General features: G+C 43.4%; 1 protein-coding gene across 5 annotated transcripts in view; it reads left to right on the forward strand.

Annotated features, from left to right (window-relative positions):
• The window catches only part of ODF2L (outer dense fiber of sperm tails 2 like), a 45285-nt gene extending 43747 nt beyond the window's left edge, over nucleotides 1–1538 (forward strand). For all 5 annotated transcript variants that reach the window (XM_082227857.1, XM_082227853.1, XM_082227855.1 and 2 more), the window contains one exon: nucleotides 965–1538. In XM_082227857.1, coding sequence (XP_082083983.1) covers nucleotides 965–1093 — 129 coding nt within the window. In that variant the 3' untranslated portion in view covers nucleotides 1094–1538. The remainder of the gene's footprint in view (nucleotides 1–964) is intronic.
• The last annotated feature ends 22440 nt before the right edge of the window (nucleotides 1539–23978 follow it).

The raw sequence follows: 23978 nt of genomic DNA on the forward strand, positions 1-23978 counted from the left end.
CCAAGTCCCAAGAAAGTAATTTGCTTGATCGCTTTTAACCAGAAGTGATTACTACACATAAAAATAATGTGCAGCCCTTACAAATTCTGGGACAGTTTTGACATTTATTCTAACCACATGTACTTTTAAAGATTATGTTCTAGTAAACATAAAAGCAAATCCTAAGAATCCCGTGTAGATTTTATGGGGCTGGTGAATTATGAATGGATCCAATAAAAGTACTATCAATCATTTTGTTTTAACAAGTACCTATGGTACCAAAAACATAATTTAAATTGGTTACAGGTGCAGTCTTTTTTTTGTTTGTTTTTCGTTTAAAAGAAAAAACATGACTTCTGGGATTGTAGTGGATGATGATGCCACTGTTGCCTTTTCGTGAAAAGTTAGGTCGAACCTTTAGGATTAGCTCTTGATGGGGCTCTATAGCCATGTTTTCAAGTGGAAGGTTGGTTAGAGATCAAGGTTATTTGGGCTCCCCGGTGAAAATAAGTTGAGTCTCTTGCTAGAGAGAAAATACGTTAAGATTTTTGGAACACCAGGTGCATTTTTCAAGTATCGGTTTTGAACTGATAAATAATAAACATAAAAATAATCCGTCTTAATAGGTGTCCATCATTCCTTCTCTTTCTGATACTCAGGTGTGAGTGCCAATGCTTATGTAAGTAAAATGGCGCCATTCGAGCACAAGGCAGAAATTTCAGAAGCCCCAGCAAAGCCCTGTCGTTTGTAGTGAAAAAATATTTAAGGGAGTCCAAAAACAGTCCAATGAGAACTAAGCATGAAATACTAACTACGGGGAGGAGCACAGTGAGGCAGAAACCAGATGGGAAGGAGAAAGAATTGGAGACTTCTAGCAGAGAGGATGCCTATTCTCTGAGATAGTAGACAGGATGAGCGTTCCACCATTTTGTTGTAGGCCTCACTTGAGTTTACTGATACAGTTTCTTTGGTTTCCCCCCCTCAGAGAGAGAAACATCGTCAAATGTCCTTGAAAGAGTTGGAACACAGCCTTCAAAGATCAGAAAACCAGAACCAGAGTATCCAGAATTATGTGAAGTTTCTGAAAACATCCTACTTAACCATGTTCGGTTGAAGTTTCTCGCTTCAGCAAGTATCTCCGGGGGGCGGCAAGCAAACCATGGTAAAGCAAGACTTGGGCACAGTACCAGACCGTAGTTTTTGCAAAACAAAGCCACGATGGGTAAACCAGCAACAGGCATTCAAGCAATCCATACTAAATCATGGCTTAGTAAACGAAGCCAGTTTCAAAAAATCCTTTGGATTGTTTTGTTTTTTGCAAAAAAATTAAAATAAAACCCTTTGCAAATCAGTTACAACTAAGAAAACAGGCAGCTAGTAGAAATGTGAATGTAGAGTATACTTGTTCATTACTTCTTCTTTTTTACCGAAATGGTTTTTAAAGGACTCAACTCCTGATAATTATATTGGGTTCACTAAGATTTCTTGGTTTATTGACTATGAAAAGTCAGCACTGACTTTGGTTTTACATTTAATTTATAATAAAAAATTGAACGTTTTCCTTGCTTTATTTTTCATATCTGCTATCCTTCACTCCCCCGCTCCCTTCTCACATCACTCCTTCCCTAAACCAAAACAGCCTTGCACCCTGATGTTGATCCCTGTATATGACCTTTGTGGCTCAGTGCCCCTGCTCCATGTCTGCCCTTGTCTCCTCTTTGCCACTCACCCAGCCCTGCGCTCACCCCAGAGGAAGGTTGGGATTCCTGCACCCCAACACTTTGAAGACACACACCAACTTAGTTCAACACAGCTGGACTGCCAAGGAGAGAAAGCACATGAAACACTATTCATAGTTGTGCTTTAGCGGTACCTGCAAATAGTGGCCATTTCGCTGTTCAACCCTGGCACCAGATCATTTATGGACACTTCACATCAATATTTCCATTGGGCTTAATACAGAGGCAAATATCACTTAACTCCTCTCACCCAGCTGTCAGACATCATCTTCTTCTTCTTCTTCTTCTTCTTATTATTATTATTATTATTATTATTACATATCTGGCTGGGTTTCCCCAGCCACTCTGGGTGGCTCCCAACAGAACCCCCAAAAAGAATAAAACATCAAACATTTAAAAACGTCCCTAAATAGGGCTGCCTTCAGGTGTCTTCTAAAAGTCAGACAGTTGTTTAGTTCCTTGACATCTGATGGGAGGGCATTCCACAGGGCAGGCGCCACTACTGAGAAGGTCCTCTGCCTGGTTCCCTGTAACTTCGCTTCTCGCAGTGAGGGAACCGCCAGAAGGCCCTCGGCGCTGGATCTCAGTGTCCGGGCTGAACGATGGGGGTGGAGATGCTCCTTCAGGTATACTGGGCCGAGGCCGTTTAGGGCTTTAAAGGTCAGCACCAACACTTTGAATTGTGCTCAGAAACGTACTGGGAGCCAGTGTAGGTCTTTCAGGACCGGTGTTATGTGGTCTCGGCGGCCGCTCCCAGTCACCAGGCCTACTTTGTAGGTAACTGTATTTCTGCTGATACAGTTTCATACAGAAATCCGACATTACTTTTTATCCTCCCACGTTGCTCTTCACAAGGCCGCAGAGTAGTCATATAACTTCTTTTAAGGAAAGCCAGACGCTGTGACGATTATTGACCCCGTTGTCTTGTGTGAGCATCTTTCCGGTTGATGCCTTGACCAGGACTGACTCATCACATTTACATGAGAAATTCACTTGGCCAGTTGAGACATTTCTTCACTTGTCATTTTGGCTCATACTGTACCTCTGCCATCTTCAGTGGCATCACATAAGATTCTGTGTTGATGCAGTGCAAGATGCAGCTGTTAACACTGAAAATGGTGTCGAGGTTTTAGGTTTGCAGCCCTATAAACATCAAAGAATGAAACAAATGTCACGAGCTGATTTTGCTAATTGTTTTTATTGCTCTTATCTAAGCTGCTCCAAGAACTACATGCTAGAAATGAATAAATAACAGACCAATAGGGGCCCTTGTAAATTGCTAGAAAATTGAGGCCAAGCTAGATAGGTTGTTAAATGTGTATTTGTGTTTATTTTGCATGTTTTTCTTTTTAAATGCAAACAGCTGCTGGGGAGGGAGCTGATAATTATTATGATTTTAGCAAGCAAGGAAGGGGAGTTCGATTCTTCTGCTCTTCTGTCAAAAATCAAAAATTGCTCATTTCAAATTGCTGTTTGTATTGGAAGGAAAACTCCCCCTATGCAGCTAACCAGCAGAGGGAGCTGTTGCGCTGCTCTCTGCTGCACTTCCACCTGCAGTGGTCAGGAAAGGGTACTGCAGTGTAATAATTCAGCAGATGTCAGGTGACACAACGGACCAACAAGGTTTCAGCTCTTCCCTCCATTTTTGGTCCTTAAAAGTTTTGTTTTGCAGAAAAGGCGCAACAACCCAAACTGAAATAAGCCAGGCAGAACAGTAAAGGTAAAGGGACCCCTGACCATTAAGTCCAATCGTGGTCGACTCTGGAGTTGCAGCGCTCATCTCGCTTTATTGGCCGAGGGAGCCGGCGTACAGCTTCCAGGTCATGTGGCCAGCATGACTAAGCCACTTCTCGCGAACCAGAGCAGTGCTCGGAAACACCGTTTACCTTCCCGCTGGAGCGGTACCTATTTATCTACTTGCACTGGCGTGCTTTTGAACTGCTAGGTTGGCAGGAGCAGGGACTGAGCAATGGGAGCTCACCCCGTCGCAGGGATTCGAACCGCTGACCTTCTTATCGGTAAGTTCTAGGCTCTGTGGTTTAACCCACAGCGCCACCCGCATCCCTACAGCGCCACCCGCATAACAGTGGTGTGGTGTAAATATGCAGGCTTCAGATACAGTAGTCACAAGGATTTCCTAAGTCTTGCCACAAGGCTCAACGAAAGTTAATAAATCTCTGCCATTTTATCCCCCTTCCAGATTGAGTTCCCCAGGAGCGGACAGGAAAACGTCTCAAATGAGTCCCAAAGTAACAGCGGGTCAGCCAGACTCGTTTCACCTGTTCCCTTTTGCAGAACAAAAGGAAACAAAATACAGTTATAAGAACACAGAATGCAATGATCAGAGACAATTCAAATGCAGGGGGAACTTTTCCTTCTGGCCCAGGGGAGAATGAAACAAGTGCAATAAAAGCAGCAAGACCCTAGGGTTTGTTTAAAGCCCTGGTTTGATTATACAAGGGCAAACAAAATGATCTTTACGTGGTGCCAAAAAGACCACAAAGGAAGTGCCGCGAGGGAGGCTATTCAATTGCCTCGGTATTCAATCATCAAGGAGGCGACCCGCCTCACAATTTACCATATTTTTTGCACCATAACACTCCCTTTTTTTCTCCCAGAAAGTAAGGGGAAATGTCTATGTGTGTTATGGAGGGAATGCCTACAGGTGACAGGGGGGATCTGCTGCAGTCGTGAGCAGAGGATCCATGGTTCCCCTTCCTTCCCTCCTCCGTGGCTCGCTTTGAAACAGCAAAGTGGGAGAAGAGCCGCTGAGTGGGGAGGAGAGAGGGACAGAGAGCCTGCTTCTTTAAAGGAGCAAAGCGGGAGAGGAGAGGAGCCGCTTACACGAGTGTAAGCGGCTCCTGTCCAGTTGGTTCCTTTAAAGCAAGCAGGCTCTCTGTCCCTCTCTCCTCCCCACTCAGCTCGCTACATAGCAGCAAAGTTTTTCAGCTCGCTAAACTGGGGATGAGCGGGGAGAAGGGAGAAAAGCAGAGCCTGCTTGCTTTAAAGGAGCAAAGTGGGAGAGGAGAGGAGCCTTCTCCCTTTATACCCCTCTTCTTCATTATTAGCAGCATCCTTCTCCACCCACCCCACGCGTGCTTCTTCTCCCCTTAAACCCCTCTTCTGCATTATTAGCAGCATCCTTCTCCTTGTCCCTTGAGTGCTTTTCCTTCCCTTCCCACTTAAAACGTGGTTACAAAGCACGGCTGCACATGGATCCTCAGGATTTTTGCGCTGGGTCACCCCAAATTCACCATCAGATCACATAGCATGTCCATGGCTACATCTTGCACCAAAAAAAATCACGCACCCACTGTTTCATGGGGCCACAGTGGTGCAAAAACGTGGTTACAAAGCATGGATCCACATGGATCCTCAGGATTTTTGCATTGGGCTACCCCATGTCAGATCACATGTCTGGGGCCACAGCATGAGCCACAAAAAGCATACACCCACTGTTTTGTTTAGAATATTTTTTTTCTTGTTTTCCTCCTCTAAAAACTACGTGCGTGTTATGGTCGGGTGCGTGTTATAGAGCGAAAAATATGGTATGTGAGAGTTTCTAAATATTTAAGGTCCAAGCCTGAACGTCTTCCGGAAATGGGAGACCTATGTGTTCAAACTGTCCTTTACGACTTGGGGATTTAACTAGGAAAAGATAAGGAACTTCTAGTTAATTTTGATCAAATAAGAAGGGTATTTTACTGCGGGAGGAGGTTGCTTGCTTCTGTCACCTAATGTAAGACTTTTTTAAAAAAAAAGCTAGATTATTCAGCTCTGTGTTGTGTTCTTTTATCGCTTCCAAACGGTAAAAAGATTTTAATGCTAAGACATGGAATTTACTTTATATCCTCTGCCTGCTCTGTTATCATATTGAAATGAAACACCTACTGCATGAACAAAGCAACAGAAGGAGAGTTTCTTTTCATTATTTTGTATTAACAGTGGCTGGCATGTTCTGTGCTTTGAGAAGTACCTTTTACTTGGCCTTTTTACCGTCACCTTACAGAATTCAAATGGGCATCCCTACCTGTATCTTTCATGAAAGATGCAATTATTGACTCATAGGTAAAGGTAAAGAACCCTTTCTTTTACCTTTTTGTTGACTCCCGCAGCAACAGAAATCAGTTAGGAACATTCATAGTTTTTACAGCAGCGGATGGCAATCTTGATACAGTTGTGAGCGACGTAGAAGGAAAACAAAATTGAGACACTATTATCTTAGCACTTAAATGATTTCCATTCCCTCCTTTTTCCAACCAAAAAAGTACAGCCATTTTCTCTCTCTGAGATCAAGTGGATCCTTCATGTTAGACCCACAGGACTCACTGTATTTTGTTCATGGATCCTGTAGCTCTTTTAACACACCAAAGTACTCTTTAAACATCCAAAAGGCTCTTAAACTAACTGCTTTAAGAGGGCATAATCTCTGGGGGGAAAGACTGGCCTGAATAGATGGAAATTAGCATTTGGCCTAGCGTTGGGTTCTATTAGGGTTGTTCAGTGAAAATTGCTTATTAACGATTACATTTCTTCCAAATTAAAATAATTTTAAGTTGTAACACCTGATGGAAAACATCCTGTTCCTGTAGATATTTTGTTTAGTTTGCGTATATGAAATACAGTCAAACCTTGGTTGTTGAACGTAATGTGTTCCAGAAGCCCATTCGGCTTCTGAAATGTTCAACAACCAAGGCACGGCTTCTGATTGGTTGCAAGAATTTCCTGCACTCAGCAGAAGCCACATAGGATGTTTGGCTTCCAAAAAACGTTCAAAAACCAGAGCATTTACTTCAGCGTTTGGGAGCAAAAACATTCCAAAACGGAGCCGTTCAGGAACCAAGGTTTGACTGTACTAATGCATATATATATCCAGGAAACTTAGTTTTCCTCGAGGCTCTGTTGGCCCTACAGAGGGGCCTGTGAGAAAGCTATTTCACATTGGAAGAGAAAATGGGGCGACTTATTTTCTGGTTCTCTTGCATCCAGTAAATTTTTTTACTGGAGGGGTTCCTAATGAGTTGGGAATTTTGTTGTTGACTTCAATGGAATGTGCATTGTTGCTATCCCTCTTCTAATACGACCCATCTTCCCATGGTAGAGGACATACACATTGTTTCCATTGTTAGTTTTGTACGGCCGCCATAACATTGACTTCAACAAAATGGGCCTGCCCTCTTGATCTGAAATATTTTTAAACCATTTCTAAACTCATCTATGCGGGCCTCGAGAGTACATGGTAAGTGTTGAACAAACATAACTTCTCAAGAAGAGTGTGAGAGAGGTGCTTATGAAACACTGGAAGAGCAGACGAGATAAGGAAAATGTGTCCATGGGGAGAGATTTTGGACTCTACTGAGTAAATTATGTTTCATACTTCTAGAGCAGGGATGAGGGACCTGTGATCTCTCCAGTTGTTGCTGGACTTCTGCTCTCATCAACGCCAGCCAACATGGCCAATGGTATGAGCTGGGCCAGTATTTTGCCCATCTTGTTCTAACTGATGATTTCAGGGACCTTTTGTATATGTAACATGTTCTGCCATCCAACTATGAGAAACCCTTTAAGTGGTCCTATTTTCCAGGGACAGTCCCAGATTTACAAAGTCTCTCCCGGTTTCTGATTTGATCCCAGAATGTCCTGCTTTTTCTTAGGACGTCCCTACTTTCATTGGAGAAATGCTGGAGGGTATGGAGTTATGCGACCCTCTAGCCAAGTAGATAACTACAACCCTTAGAAGACATTTGAAGGCAGCCCTGCACAGTTTCATTATGTTTTTATGTATGTTGGACGCTGCCCAGAGTGACCGGGGCAACCCAGTCAGATGGGCGGGGTATACCGTATTTTTCGCACCATAGGGCGCACCGGACCATAGGGCGCACCCAGTTTTTAGGGGGGGAATTCAAGAAAAAAAACATTTTTTCCCCCGCAGCCCCAAAGAGCAGCGTACAGGCTGCACACAACCTCTCCCTGCCTGAGGGGTTGCGTGCAGCTATGGAGGAAGTCAAGGCAGCGGGCGGGATGGATCCCGCTCGCTGTTTTGGCTTCCCCTTTAGCCCCGTGCAGCCTCTCCCTCCCCGGGAGAGGCTGCGTGGCGCTAAAGAATCCATAGCCCCGTGCAGCCTCTCCTTGGCAGAGGGGCTGCGCGCAGCTATGGAGGAAGTCAAGGCAGCGGGCGGGATGGATCCCGCTCGCTGTTTTGGCTTCCCCTTTAGCCCCGTGCAGCCTCTCCTTGGCGGAGGGGCTGCACAGGGCTTTCCTGGCTTTACTGGGAGGTCGGGGGATTCCCTGACCTCTCCCAAAAGCCCGCAGAAGCCGTGCAAACCCTTTAAAGGGATCGCGGGTTCTCCTGGCTTTTGTGAGAGGTGAGGAAATTCCCCCACTTCCCGCAAAACCGGCAGAAGCCGCGCGCCTTTTAAAAGGGCTGCACGGCTTCTGGCTTTCCTGGGAGGCGGGGGGATTCCCCCACCTCCCGCAAAACCGGCAGAAGCCGTGCGCCTTTTAAAAGGGCTGCACGGCTTCTCCTGGGAGGCGGGGGGATTCCCCCACCTCCCGCAAAACCGGCAGAAGCCGCGCGCACTTTAAAAGGGCTGCACGGCTTCTCCTGGCTTTCCTGGGAGGTGGGAGAAGGGACTGATGCCGCCAGTCAGTCCCTTCTCCCTCCTGTTGAAAAGCCCGCAAGAGCTCACGGAGCTTGTGTGCGGCTCTTGGGGGCTTTTCCCGCCTGCCTCCCCCCTGCATTCGTTCCATAGGACGCACACACATTTTCCCTTGCTTTTTAGGAGGGAAAAAGTGCGTCCTTTGGTGCGAAAAATACGGTAAATAATAATGACAATGTTGAATAGGACACCCCTATTTTCATAGGAGACATGTTGGAGTGTATCCTGTGGCCCCTCCACTAAATTTGTAACTGAAAGAATATATTTCAGTGTGTTCATCTGACACCATGAGGGCTAGAACTTCTTTCAAAATATATACAGTGGACGCTCGGGTTGCAAATGTAATCCGTGCGGGAGGCACGTTCGCAACTCACAGTGTTCGCAACCTGCAGCGCCGTGTCTGCGCACACACGGGTTGTGATTCAGCGCATGTGCAATTTAGCACTTCTGCGCATGCGTGACCGCCAAAACCCAAAGTAACCAGTTCCGGTACTTCTGGGTTTCGGCAGGTCCGTAACCCAAAAAAACGCAACCTGAAGCGTCTGTAACCCGAGGTATGACTACTAAGATTGGGATCATGGGGTTGCTAACATTCTGCAAAGCAATGACAGTCCGTTGTCCACCAATTGGTTGCAAATACCATTTTACAAAAGGATTTGCTTAGATGCATAGTAATAGAGTTTCCAAGGGCAAGTTTCAGATTTTCTATAAAATTATGGAGTTCTGTCTCTACAGTCTAGCAAACCAAAATAAAAAATGAAAAGAAAGACAGTGATTGAAATATTTTGATTAGAAGAAGAGACGTCAGCTCATTATCACATTGCTTCACCCTCTGCTTGGGAAGAAGGGAGCTTGAAGCTGAAGAATGCTCATATGATCATATGCTTTTGATTTGTTCAGTGTCTGGGAAAGCAGAATTTAAAGCAGAAGCCCAAGTCTCTTACGGCAACTGGGGGCCCCTATCCTCTTTAATCCTGCCTGCCAAATAGACTATTACTAGTGTTTCAGGATTGATACGGAACTTTTATCTCTATTTCCTATCCATGGCATGAAGCTGCTATAAATCTTATTGCAAGAGTGACTCCAGCCAGATAATAGAAACTTAATGGCTTCTCTCTGTAAATGTGCTGCCTCAAGGAATTTCTTACAAGGCATACTAATCCACACTTGAGTTCCTTGCATTGAGATCATCTTGCGTAGACGATTAGCTCAAGGCTGCCAGGTTTTCCTTGAATAATCCGCTAAAGATTCTGAACATTGTCTGGAACAAAGCTCTGGATATTCAGTCAGATTTAAAGAGGACCTGTCCTAGGAGTAATTCTGTTACAGACTACTGCAATGCATCGTATGCGGGACTGTGTATATGATCCAGAAACTTCAGTTGGTACAAAATGTGGTTTCTAGATTAGTAACTTGGGCAAGGCAATATGAACACATTGTAATAATACTTTATCACCTCTGCAGCTTCTTGGTCTGTTTCCAGGAGTAATTCAAAGTTACGGTCCTATTCACTGCAGTTTTTCTAGAAAAAGGGGTGCCAGAACTCACCACGAACCCCTCCCTTGTTCTCTTATAACGGCAATGGTGCCTACCTGAGAGGTGCCAGAACTGAAAAAAGGCCTGGTCTTGACCTTAAAAGTCTTTCACAGTTTGGGTCCTTGATATCCGAAGGTCTCCATCGCCCCATATTTTATTTGTTCGTTTGTTTTCTTGCATTTATATCCTTCCTTTTACCATGGATCCCAAGGGGTGTGTGCATCCAGACCCAGACCTGCTACGCTTTACCAAGCTAGTAACTTCATGTACCTTCAGATCATACCAGAGACCATACTTACCTGAACTCTGAGAGAGATACGATAGGGGGTTATAATATGAAAGCCTTCTCAGTAGTTGCCCTTTGGTTGTGGAATGACTTAAATCCCTGGAACAGTTTTGTGTGTGTGTGTGTGTGTGTGTGTGTGTGTGTGTGTGTGTGTGTGTGTGTTTTTAATAAGGTGCAGAACAAATATTTGAATGAACGGGTGCTTTTTAAAAAGGAAAACGGCTTCTTGAAGTACAAGGGAAGAGAAGATAAAGCATGCAGTTCATTGATATATACATGTCATTGTTTTTGAAACAGGAGGAAACAATTTGTCCCGTTGGAGAAAACTCTTGGTTTTCATTTTGCATCTAAATGTACCCTGCGTTGAAGCCACAACTTCATGAGGTTTTGGATCATTTGTTTTCAGGGCACAATGATGCAGAAAAGAGATTGAACTATAGCAAAGGAGGCTTGCTATTCTCTGTTATCTTAGTTGAAAACAAGAGCTCCTAGCCATCTCCCAAAGACATGTTTCTTAGCTTATTTGTGCCCTGTATTGTTTTATGTGTAGCTTTTCAGTCCCAAACGATTACTGCTGCTTCCTGTTATCGGGCGAGTGTTTCTTCACTGATGTCCTGAGTGATTGGGGCTGTGAGGATACTCTGAAGGTAGGGAAGAGACATATGGTTAACAGAGCTAAAATTTTCACCACTAGGCTGGAAAGTCACTGAGTACAGATAACATAATAGCCCCACTACTGAGTTCCACCTCATAAGCCATACTGACTTTTGGAAAATATCTGGGTGTGATTGATGCCTTTCTCCTACCTCAAGATTAATTTAGTGACGTTAACTTGACATCACTTGAAACTTATTTATTATGGGCTAGGAGATCAAAGCCCATTAATCTAAGTTTAAAACATCCCATTCTTGTCCTAGAAACCAGAGCCTCTTGTATGGTCTAGAGGCAAATCCACATATGAGCTTCTGGTGATCCCTGTGACGCGGGTGGTGCTATGGTCTAAACCACTGAGCCTCTTGGGCTTGCTGATCAGAAGGTCGGCCGTTCGAATTCTCCCAACGGGGTGAGCTCCCGTTGCTCTGTCCCAGCTCCTGCCAGCGTAGCAGTTCGAAAGCACACCAGTACAAGTAGATAAATAGGTACTGCAGTGGCAGGAAGGTAAACGGTGTTTCTGTGCGCTCTGGCACGCGTCACAGTGCCCTGTTGCACCAGAAGTGGTATAGTCATGCTGGCCACATGACCTTGAATGTGGACAAGAACCGGCTCCCTCGGCCTGAAAGCCTTTGACTGGACTTAACCGTCCAGGGGTCATTTGCCTTTACCTTTTTTTAAATCTCTGTGTATGTATGTTTGTATGTATGTATGTATGTATGTATGTACCGTATGTGTGTATGCATCATGCTTTTCCCTGGTAGAGGTTGGCTGTAATGTATGGAAGGAACTAAGAGGGCTTCCCTTCCAGGTTCTAACTAGGCCCAAATATATTTCAGCTTCAGAAATGAAATTGCATCAGGTGTCATTTTCTGGACCCCAAACTGGAGGTAGCCAACAAACACTGCTGACCCTTTGATTCCAAGTCTGCCATATAGAACATCAAGGACGATGTGGGTTCTACATGGACTTCGAATTGCGGAGTTCAGTTATACTAAATCTGAACACTGAAATCCCATGAGAAGCTGTTGGACATACCTTTAGTGGTTCCATGTACAGTGACACCTCAGGTTAAGAACTTAATTCGTTCTGGAGGTCCGTTCTTAACCTGAAACTGTTCTTAACCTGAAGCACCACTTTAGTTATGGGGCCTCCCGCTGCTGCTGCACCACCGGAGCACGATTTCTGTTCTCATCCTGAAGCAAAGTTCTTAACCCAAGATACTGTTTCTGGGTTAGCGGAGTCTGTAACCTGAAGCATATGTAACCCGAGGTACCACTGTAATGATCTAGAAGGCCTTGAAGAACCTTCTGGTAAGAATAATATAATTCTACCTTCTCAAGGTGAAGGACAAAAGCAAATTTCATTTTTTAAAAAAGGATATGTGTGTGTGATTTTAATAGCTTGGGGAGGGGACACCTGGAAACTCATGTAGAGCTACATTTAGTGCACACTCTTAGTTTTTAAGGAAATCTCTGGAATCCTTCATGGCTCATCCATACCATCTAATTTTTGAGTAGTTTTTAGACACCCAGCAGCCACCTGCACGACTTAAGGCCTTCTCCACCAAAACAGTCATGCCAATTCCCCTTTTTAATTATCACCGCGACCGCATGATTATTCTTGGTCAAGGCACTTCCTTACAGACTTGGAGTATGCTTATCTGTGGTAACCATCCACTCACCAATTTACCAACCCCACCCTGAAAAGCAGGGGGTGGGGGTGGGGAGGAAGCCATTGTGAATTATAAACTACAAAAAGTAAACATATATTTTTAGCAGCTTTAATTTACAGTCCTGGTTTTAAAGGAGGGGAATGTGTGTTTTTTTCGACAGAAGCTAAATGCTAGGTTGGCAACTTTTAGGTTATACTGAGAAGGCCGAATGTGGTTGCAGGATATTTTGTAAAGATACAAACACAAGGGTATGCTGGAAAATGGTGCGCTACTTCTTCCCTCTTGAAAATAGGTGTAAATAAACTGTAGAAGTCAAGAGAAAAACTAGGCAGGGGTACCTGTGTGTGTGTGTATGAGAAAGAGAGGGAGAGAGATCAAAGTCGGTAATACTGTAATAATAATGCACTTTCTGCAGACTCTTATTTGCAGTGCACATAAATTTAGGGTCAAAATTGGGTAAATATTAGGTATTGATGTAGAGGCATTTGACACCTGTAGACAGGACTGGGGCAAGTTGGGGATGGGGAAGGAAGTACTCACAGGGGGAAGGTGAGGGCATGGAGGTCAATGCACATGAACCACGGCAGCATGAACTAGAGCCAGAGGGGTCTCTACAAACACTGAGGCTCTGAGGCAGGCATAGGCAAACTCAGCCCTCCAGATGTTTTTGGGACTACAACTCCCATGATCCCTAGCTAACAGGACCAGTGGTCAGGGATTGTGGGAATTGTAGTCCCAAAACATCTGAAGGGCCAAGTTTGCCTATGCCTGCTCTGAGGCATAGGGAGCAGCAGGAGTGGCGCTCTAGGAGGCTGAGGCAGGCAAGGGCCCCCAGCTCAGGCCAGGGGGGGCTCGCTAGCTCTGGGAGGAAGTGTGTGATTCTTCAGCTGGAGCAGGCTCAGCCCAGGTGAGGGTCACCTGCCTCGTCAAGCCCAGATGCTGCAATCAGCATGCAAAGTACAAAGGGGAAGCAGAGATGAGATGCTGTGTCTGCTCAACTGGTCATGTTGATGGACCTTGGCTTGGATGCTCATGGACCTTTACAGGACTGTGCTTTGGGTTTGACTCTGGACTGTGTTTCCTGACCTTTGGACTTACCCCAAACTGTGTTTCCTGTCAGTGGAACTTGGGACTGGACATACTGCCTTGCTGCCAGGTAGGCCCCAGGGGTTCTGGACATTGGGAGTAACAAAGAGGGTAATTTGGTTGTGATTTGAGGAGGAAGGGGTGGGGTTAATGGGAGGCATTGAGGCACAGAATAGATGGGCAGAGTGCCAACCCCGTGCCCTGACGTCTACATGCCACTAGCTGCACCAGATACCCAAAGCCAGCCTAATTCTCTATTCTCAACGCACTTTGCTGCTCTGTGCACTGTGCTATCTGGGACACCTCTTGAATTGGTGCCCAGTCCAGTTCCCCCAAGCCAAAACCATGGAGAAGGAGGAAAATCCCTATGACTCCTCTACCCAAATCCACATTAAAGACTCCTAGCACAAAAGCCTCTTGTCCTGGGGCACCTCTCTCATGTCTTACTTAGTTGCCAACACTAAAGGATGTAAATTGATTCTTGTTTTACCAACCTCATTGCCCTTGTTGCAGAACCACCACGGCTATCATTCTGAAATTTGGCAGTGTTCATCGTCTGCAAATGTTAACCAGTTTTGCTCCAAATAAAATAAAAGTAATTGACATTTCCTTTGGGGGGGGGTCAAAATGTAAAACTGTCCAACACAACTCTTGCTCGATGTGTTTGCAATTTGGCTGGCTTCATCCAATCTGAAGGGGCCAGTATGCATGAGAATATATCAACTTCTGTCAAAAGTGTGTGTGGCGGGGGGAGTTAGTTTGCTTTGACTCCCCACTTTAATGGTTTCATTTTTCATGAAGTGAATTTGAATCCTGCCCTTGACTTGACTCAAACATATTACAGTGTACTTCAAGATAAGGTAGGCAGCTTCCTGAATCTGGATTCAAACAATATTGTGGCTAGTATACAGCATGGTAGAGTTTTGCCAGCTTCCTGCTGCTGTGGTCGGCAGTTCAAATCCGCACAACGGGGTGAGCTCCCGTTGCTCTGCCCCAGCTTCTGCCAACCTAGCTGTTCAAAAGCACACTAGTGCAAGTCAATAAATAGGTATTGCTGTGGGAGGAAGGTAAACGGGGTTTCTGTGCACTCTGGTTTCCGTCACAGTGTCCCATTGCACCAGAAGCGGTTTAGTCATGTTGGCCACATGACCCGGAAAGCTGTCTGTGGACAAACGCCAGCTCCCTCGGCCTACAAAGTGAGATGAGCTCCATACCTCATAGTTGCCTTTGACTGGACTTAACCGTCCAGGGGTCTTACCTTTTTTCTTTACCTGTGCACGTAAGCACAGGATTGATTTGTTCAGGCATAACGCATTGTTGTTTTTCAGCCCTTTTGCGATAGTTGAATCCTCTTTAACTGTTGGGTGGGGATTCTACTCAGTAGAGTAGACTCTTTTACCTCAGGGTCATGCCACATTGGGCAAAACATTTCTGCTTTGCAGGAGGCTGAATCAAATGCTCCTCATGGTCCCTTCCAACTCCACAATTCGATGATTCTGTGGTTATGCAGTGAAAAGTATTGCTGGTAGAAAATTGTAATGTGGTCTGTGAGAGCATATAGGTAGCAGAGATGCTTAAAATTAGACAAAAGGCAGCTTTAAAAAAATACACAGACTCGCATTCTTCATTTGCTAACTAGAGTAAATGGAACTGCAGTCAATACATTTAATGATGCTGTCAAGCTGTTATCCAAATGGTAAGATTCCTTGCTGCGCAGTTGAGGCCTATGACATCTTATGGTGAGCAGTGAACCCTATTGTACTAGCATGAATTTCCTGAGTTGTCCCTGTATGTAGTTTGTTAGCCTTGCAGAAACGCAAAGCTTTGGTTTCGGGATTCAGAAGTCTGGAATACATCATTTTTGTTTAGCATTTCTTGCACTGGAGCTGATTAATCATTCTTTGAACTAGATTGTTCCCATAGCCACACGCTGCTTATAATTAATTTTCACATAACTGATCGAAATGCTGTTTAATGCAAACTTGTGCGATACTTAGCAAGCCTTTGGGTGGAATTTTGCTATACAAACCGTTTCTCTTCTGGAACGCTTCAAACACTAGGAAATATTTATATATGTAAATGTTTTATTGCGAAGGGTGTCTGACATGGGAAGATGGATTTAGAAAAACTTCCTCTAAATGCATAGATTTTTTTTTTATTGGTGAATATCCATGTACAGTTGTTGATTCTCTTGTAACTGTGCAAGATTTTCTTTTAACCATTGTAGTGGTGGTTTTGTGGTCATTCCTCTGGCAAATATTTATGGTTCAGATAACTGGCAGTGCAATTTACCATGTGCCACACACTGGTTGCTCCCATAAGTGCTCCACTTGTGTGCTATGATACACTACTGCTTTGGGGACGATAACAGTATATCTTAATCACAAATGTTCATATTCTAGAAGCAAACTCTAATTCTTTAAATGCCACATGTTCAAAAAGCTTTAAAAAAAATTAGGTGCAACAAATCAGTGCTACAGCTGAGCTGATGATGCTTCTGGCAATTTAGTATTAAATTATCCCATCAGTGTTGAGAATTTTATAATTAACTTTAGGAGGGGATGTGGCTGCTGATGCATACTGGAGAAAACATAGTCCCTTGGACTTCACATCCATCAAAAGATATTACACCATGATGGTCATCCTAACAGGACTCATGTCATCAGAATCTCCAGTAACACATAGCACTTTTCAGCACTATTTAAAAGATTACTTGGTCAAAGCACATTGTGACCATCTGGAAGAAGACCTCTTAGGATTTCCCTCTTGCGCAAGGTGACCAGATAATGAACATACCGTACATAGTGGCACATCAAAAATTAGGTTTGAACTACACACCTGCCCTTGGCCCAACTACCAAGTATGGCCATACTTTTGAAATTAGGAACAACAGATGTACAGTGTTAGGTGAATCCCTTTGAGAAGAACATATTGCTGGCAGCTGTGTTATTATTGAGGCACGGAAACATTAAAAGCTACTATATTTGGATCTCTCCTTTTTTAAAAAAAAAGTATTCATGGGGTTTTTTTTAATCTTAAGGCAATTTTTAATCCATATGGGGTAAAATTGATATCTCCTCAGCGTCTGTAGTTGGGCGTACAGTGGCCTTTTTTGTTCACACAATGGAGGTTGTGTGTGGCTTATTTTCCCCACAGAGCTTGGAGACATGACCGTGTGAAGAAACTTGTGTGAGCTAGCCCCTTACAGGGACAGCAGCAGTCCTTTCCATGATAGCAAGTGCCCTTTTTAAAATTCTCCATAGAAATGGAAATTAAGCAGCAGTACAAAACTTATTCTTGCATGGCTGTTTCTGCCTCTCTCCCTCTGCCTCTTCCCTCTCACCTTTTATTCAGGAACCTCTAATATGGACTAAGAAGAAAACTCTTCAGCGTCAGCAAAAAACAAACAAACCCAACCCTGGTGAATGGTTTTATCAAGTCTCAGTTGAGGAAATCAACCCTCTATAGCAGGTATGGCCAAACTCAGCCCTCCAGAAGTTTTTGGCCTACAGCTCCATGATCCCTAGCTAGCAGGACCAGTGGTCAGGGATGATGGGAATTGTAGTCTCAAAATATCTGGAGGGCCAGGTTTGAGGAAGCCTGGTTGAGGAGTTCTGACTCTCTCATGCAAACTTAAACAGCTAATACCATCATAACCCAGATGTGGATTGGGTGTCCATTGAATTAGGTAAAGAGGGACAACCTTACAGAGCTTTTCCTTTTTGTAAAAGTAACACTGGGGGAGATAAGAAACACATTTATGCAGGCAGCCTTAAAAATTGGGAGGAAATGCGTGCACATTTTGGCACCACAAAAGTTGCTGCTTTGACCCTTTCTGGACCACCTGCAATTTAAGGTATACTGACAAATATGCTCAGTGGAGAGACTGGGAGCCCAGGGGCTTACTTACACAGGATTTTGGATTTATTTTAAAATGGTTGCTTGCTTGACAAGCAGCAAATGAAGGCGAGGTGTGAATTAACTGGCTACAGCTGGTGCAGATCCAGACATTTAGTCAGGCAAGGAAGAAGCCCTACATTGTCTAACGCTCTTTGAATGCCTTTCACAGGATAGGCCATCAAGGCTATCATGGCATAATAACATGATTCACTTGTCTTTATATAAAACAGATTCAACATTTCTTCCCTTAAAAAATACCCAAAGGGCTTCATTTTTCATAATTTGGAGCATCTCTGGAGCTAAAATGAGAGGAATTAAAGGAACATTTTGTATTTTATGCAATCGGCAATTATATATCTTAATGCATCAACCAACAGTCTGAGAGGCAATACTAAGAAGCAACGTGCTATTTTATTGATATAGATATAGTGTAATACTTTACGGAACACCATTTTATTTCTTATCTACACCTTTTTATTAGCGTTCCTAAGTAGTGATGATGCAGGAATTTGGTTGGATTCACATTTTAATATGAAACTCATCTGCACTTCCCAAAATACTGTATGACCTGAAACTTGGCTATCCTCCTTTGGATTTTGCTGCACTTTGGATTTTGCAGTGCAGTCCAGCAGCAGCAAAATGTGTGCAGAAAGGTGTATATTAGGGGGAAGTGTATATAAGAATGCATATGATAATGAATATAGCATACAAACATGCATTGTACCATTAAAAAAATTCACTAAAATTTTGACAAATTTTCATGACGGCTAAGGGGAAAAAATCACAAATTGATGCAGAAATGTGGAAAATTTAAGACTGGGGGAAGGGGGACTAGAAACCGAAATAAACCAAAACTGACAGATTTGTCTATCATTATTCCTAACCCTACACTTGCATTCTACATACATGAAAAGAACGTTTGACCTTTCCAAATGCATGCAATTTCCAGGGAAAGAAAGTGAAAGGAGGGGCATTTTTATGTGGTCTCCATTCTGCACATGAATAAACACACAACATATTTCCATAGTGTGCTGCTTATTGCCTAGCTGCAATTTGCATGGTCTTCATTGGGACCAGATGCCTTTACAGAAATTCCTCGTTTGATTATTATCGACACCCAATTCCTCCAGACTTCAGGCAGCCATTATGCACAATTAGAGACACTGATTTGTGTCTGTCCTGAAACTCATTTATGTGCTTCCCAAACTTGAACAATGGTTGCGGTGACTGCCAGAAGGCAAGCCTGAAGTGATCCGTAATATCTAAACATACTCATCAGCACAGGATGAAATTGCAGGCTCTCCCTATACATCTGTTTTTGAAAATAAGTGATCTCACACATGTTATTTTGGAGAGTCTAAAATGGGCTGACAATTTCACATTAGGATTTTTTTTTAAGTACAAAATAGGAGACCAGCTCCTAAGAATTAGCTTCTGCTTCCTCCGCTGTATAAGCACATGCCTCAACACGCAAACGGCTATTTCTTCAACATGAGCAAAGTTTTTTCCCACCATCAAGACTAGTCCCTCCCCTCCTTACCATGTGGGGGCCAGGGATACAGCTGCATTCATGGGTTTGTCCACACATCCGCTGATCTGTGTCTAGAAAATAGCAAACCCAATTGCTGTTTGTTCCAATTCAGCACTAAAGATCAGCTTTTATTGAAGAGTGTGCTCTCTCTGTGTGTAGATGAATGGACATACCTAGTCTTAGATGCTGAAACTTCATTCATGTAAATCTTCACGATGCCAGCTGAGCCATATTTTAAGGAAGCGCTCTCAGGACTCAGGTTTTGTAGCTCTCCAGGAACTACTGTACCCAATAATAGCAGCATTTTAATCTGGTGGCTAGTGCCAATTTCTTCCTTCTCTGAGCTTTCAACTTCTTCCAGTCAATAAAGCATAATGAAGAGGTTGTGATCTCATACTACTGGGAAGAACTCCAGATCAAAGAAAGCCTTTTCATGTTCCCTTCATTTTGTTATCCAAGCTTTTCATTCTATGTTCTGGGAGCCATAGACTGAAAAGCTTAAATTAACAGTTAAGTGAGTTACTTTGACAGCACCAAAATCCTTACGGCGCTTACTTCAAAGGGATGAGCTGTCCAATAGGCTGTGTTTAAAAGTAAGCCTAGCATCCTCATCAACCTTTTAAGTGAGGTGCATTAAAATGTATATTATATACACAATGTGCTTTAGGAAGTTAGAGGTATTCCTCTTGGAAATTACACTCTTGATACAGAGAGTAGGGTTGGGAAAATGAAATCTCGCATCCTGCTCAAAGCTGCAGCCACCTGTATATTATTCATACTAATTTATATTTACTGAATTGAAACTTATTGACTTTTTGTTAACCTTCTGCTGTAGCAGTAAATAAATGTCTACTGGAAATATATTTCCCTCTTCAAGGGCCTTTATTGACAAGTGGTAAGGCATAGGGCACACCCTGGGTTGACCTTTCCTGTGTAGAGGAGTCAGGCCAATGAGGAACTGCTGCTGTTAAAAACACTTGGTTCGTTTAGTTACAGATTGATAATCATTTACCACCTTCTGCTCTATAGTATAATACTAGTGGACCTCCCTTTCAGACCTTCCAAGTGTCCCTATTTTCCAGGGATGCCTCTGATTTAGAGAAGCCATCCCGGTTTCTGATTTGATCCTGGAATGTCCCGCTTTTCTTTAGGATGTCCCCATTTTCATTGGTGAAATGTTGGAGGGTTTGCACTTGTAACCATATTGTTCCCTCCATTTATGGTGGTCAGGATTAGGGTGCTGCTGCTAACATCACCCATTTTCAAAACGGAAGTATCATGAAGTTTGGGGACGCCGGAAGGTTGCAGAACTGCAATTATTTAGAAGGAAAAGACAATCTTAAATGGAGAAGAACTGCAACAGCCCAATGAGAACTGTGCATGTTCAGAGGCCACAGCTACCTGACTCCGGTTGGTGGCAGGACAAAACCAGGAGAATGAGGGGGAAAGGAATGAAGTGGGTGGAATCCTAGGCAGGAAATCCCTCAGCACTGCAGCATTTTGTTTCAGATCCAGGTTGTATTGCCTCGTCTTTCCCAGGATCGTAGATGCATATTTTTGTGCATTAAGTTCACTCTTATTAGTGAACTTAACTCTGTTTCTATAGTGGGGTAGTTTTTTCTGAGCAAAGTTGTGCACTTGAAAAATGTTGCATCGTTCTAAATTGAAACAATTTAGTTTTAAATTTCCATAGATCTTTAAATGAATTGTTCCAACTTTGGAAAGCAAGACTTGGAGGAAAGGAGAACTTGCAAAGCCCCTTATGAATATTTCCTCCCTTCACATTTAAGCTGAAAATCATGCTGGTAGATAAAGGGTACACAAACACACAAACCGACGATGCAGCAGCAGTATATGCAAGATATAAACATCAGTGTAGCTCCTGCAGCTGGAGATAATTTTCTCAGTTTGGCAAAGTACCCATTTTCAAACTAAAGCTCTTCATTCGTGATCTTCCTTTATTACTCAGTGGAAAGTCCCCAAGGATGGATGGAGCTATGAAGAACATCAGGTGAATTATAAAACACTGAGCATACTTGGTCACCCGAGCGAACAATATTTGGTTGTTGTGTGTCAACAACTAAAAACATCTGGAGAACCACCAAGGATGGGTAGTACAGGACTAGAGCAGGCCCTTACCTTAGGTAGAATGAGGCAACTGCCTCAGGCAGCAGATCCTGCTGGGTAGTAAGCAGCAGGAAGGAACTGGAGAGCAGACTTGCATGTGGCTTGCCCTGTACCCCCAAACTAGCCTGCTTCCCTCAGGTGCAGTCCAGGATGCTGTCCTGTCGCTAGTACTGAAGAAATATTCTATCATTTTTGCTGAAGCACAACCACCATGGCTTTTGTGAGTGTGAGCCCTGTCTCACTAACCTATGAAGGTTGTTTAAGGGTAGGGTCATAGCTCAGTGGCTAGAGCACCTTTGGCATGTGGAAGGTCACAGGTTCAGTCCTTGGTATCTCCAGACAGCTTCCCTGCCGACTCACATGGGGGCTGGGAATGGAACTTGTTCTTCACTTCTGTGGTGTATTACTTCCTTATCTTCACTATTTTTACTGGGGGGGGGGGTGTTCTCCTTGCTGTTCCTCAACAGTACATTCTAAAGGGAGTGGTAGCGACTACAAAAAGCAGAGCAAGAAATACATGACCCTCTTGCCTCGGAGTAGTGGCTGCTAGCCTAAAATGGCTTTTGTGTGGTCTGATTCTCTTCAGTTTCCACCTGATTATTTTTTTAAAAAAACTATTTATGCATTTTTACAACTGACACATACATCATGCAATGTTCATCATTTATCCCTTATCCTCGGACTTCCCAGTCCATCTCTCCTTGGCATTCTAGGTAGTCTTTTGAGGGCTGCATATTCTATTCTTCCACCCATTTTCATCTCAAAACTTACTTTATTCAGTGTTATCTGTTGCTCGTATGTCCATGCCTACTTGTAGGTTAAATTGACTATTACACCCTCTAAGATACTCTCCAAAACACTTCCACTCATCTCTTATCCAGGACTGATCTTTATTTCTTAACTTTGCGGTTGTTGTTACCAATTCCGTGTATTCTATCAATTTCTACAGAATATAATTTTCACCTGATTTTATCCTAACAACAACCCTGTGAGATAAGTTAGGTTGTGACTGATCTAGTGTAATCCTTTCTGCTTACCCAGGTCCAAGGCTGAGGGAAAATATGGACCCCGGTCTCCTGAATATGAAAAACTAATTTTGAATGGAACATGAACAATTTAGCTTTGTAAAATATGAGTTTAGGCGTTTCCTTCTCTTGGCCCTATCCCTTAAAATGATGTGTGCCTTCGTGAGTCTATAACTTTTTCCACACATAGCAAGGTGGAATAATTATAGCCCAAAGACTGATGTATGAAATTGGAATTGGAACTGTTCCATATTTATTACGTTTGAGTGAATAAAGGAGGACTGCCATGTTTGAGGTTGCAATCCCATTTCCTATCAATCTCGGGGAAATACCTTTCCTTTTAGAAATAAATTTGGATGTCACAAGCAATGCCTCTGTTTGAAGAAATGTGCATAACAGAAAATGAATTCTAACAACTTACTCGCCTTCCAAACCTGGAGTTGCATGCTGCGTTATCCTTTCTACTCGCTGCCTCTTAGCTGGATAATTCCAAGCTATGGGTTCTCCAGTTATTAATCAAATCCCAGATGCAATAAAAGGGCATGTCTTACTGAAGGAGAGGGCAGGCCTGCTGCCCGAGTGGATTGTTCCTGTGCAAAAGGTCTAATCACAGAAATTGTTTGGTCTGAAAATGGTACATCAGAGAACATGGTATAAATTATACCTCAAGCCCGAAACCACTCTTACATTTTAAAATCTACTGGGGTCAGACCTTCACTTTAGAGATGCTCTGATGTTTCTGCCTTAGTCTGATGTCTCCACTAAACACATTACTTTACAACGAGAGGAGCTATGCCTTCAAAAAGGTTGCTGTAAGAAGTGGCATTTTTACTAGCTCGGTGGAGACAAAGTTTTGTTGCATAAATCATTGCACCTGTGACATGGATAAGATTCACTTGAAGCATTACAGATTTCTAATCACTTATCTGGTTGTGGGGGGGGGGGGGATCACTGCATGTGCATTGTAACATGTGAAGACTGCATGCATATTAAGATAAAGGTAAAGGGACCCCTGACCATTAGGTCCAGTCATGGCCGACCCTGAGGTTGCGGCGCTCATCTCGCTTTATTGTCCGAGGGAGCCATCCGCGTCATGTGGCCAGCATGACTAAGCCGCTTCTGGCAAACGAGAGCAGCACACGGAAACGCCATTTACCTTTCCACCGGAGCAGTACCTATTTATCTACTTGCACTTTGACGTACTTTCGAACTGCTAGGTTGGCAGGAGCAGGGACAGAACAATGGGAGCTCTCCCTGTCATGGGGATTCGAACCGCCAACCTTCTGATCGGCAAGTCCTAGGCTCTGTGGTTTAACCCACAGCGCCACCTGCGTCCCGCATGCATATGGGTGAAATGGTCAGTTTTGTTTTGTCTCAGTTTCTTGTTTTTTCCACTCTTGAGTTCAGTTGTCTATATCTGCAAGGGCTTTTTAAGGCCTCATAATAATTTAGCACCATTTTGGTTCAAATTAATCCTCATATATATTTTGCCCAATATACAGATTTTTTGCAAAGCCATTAGCCTTATAGGTTACATTTTGTATGCTGTTTTCACCAATATATACTTTTTTAATGTGCACTTTATGCACTTTACTTTAGTATATGCACTTTCGTACCCATTACCTACCTGGAGAACTGCATTGCAACATTTGGAGAAGTGTGGAAATATTGTGCTTTTATTTGCATATTGTTTTGTAAAGTGTGATGTGATATTGATGTGTATGCATTAATGAAATGCTGTAATTGACTGAGGGGGAAATCCTGTGGCACTTAGAAGGGTAACA

Source organism: Podarcis vaucheri (assembly GCF_965113315.1).
Source record: "Podarcis vaucheri genome assembly, chromosome: 6".
NCBI classification, from domain to species: Eukaryota; Metazoa; Chordata; class Lepidosauria; order Squamata; family Lacertidae; genus Podarcis; species Podarcis vaucheri.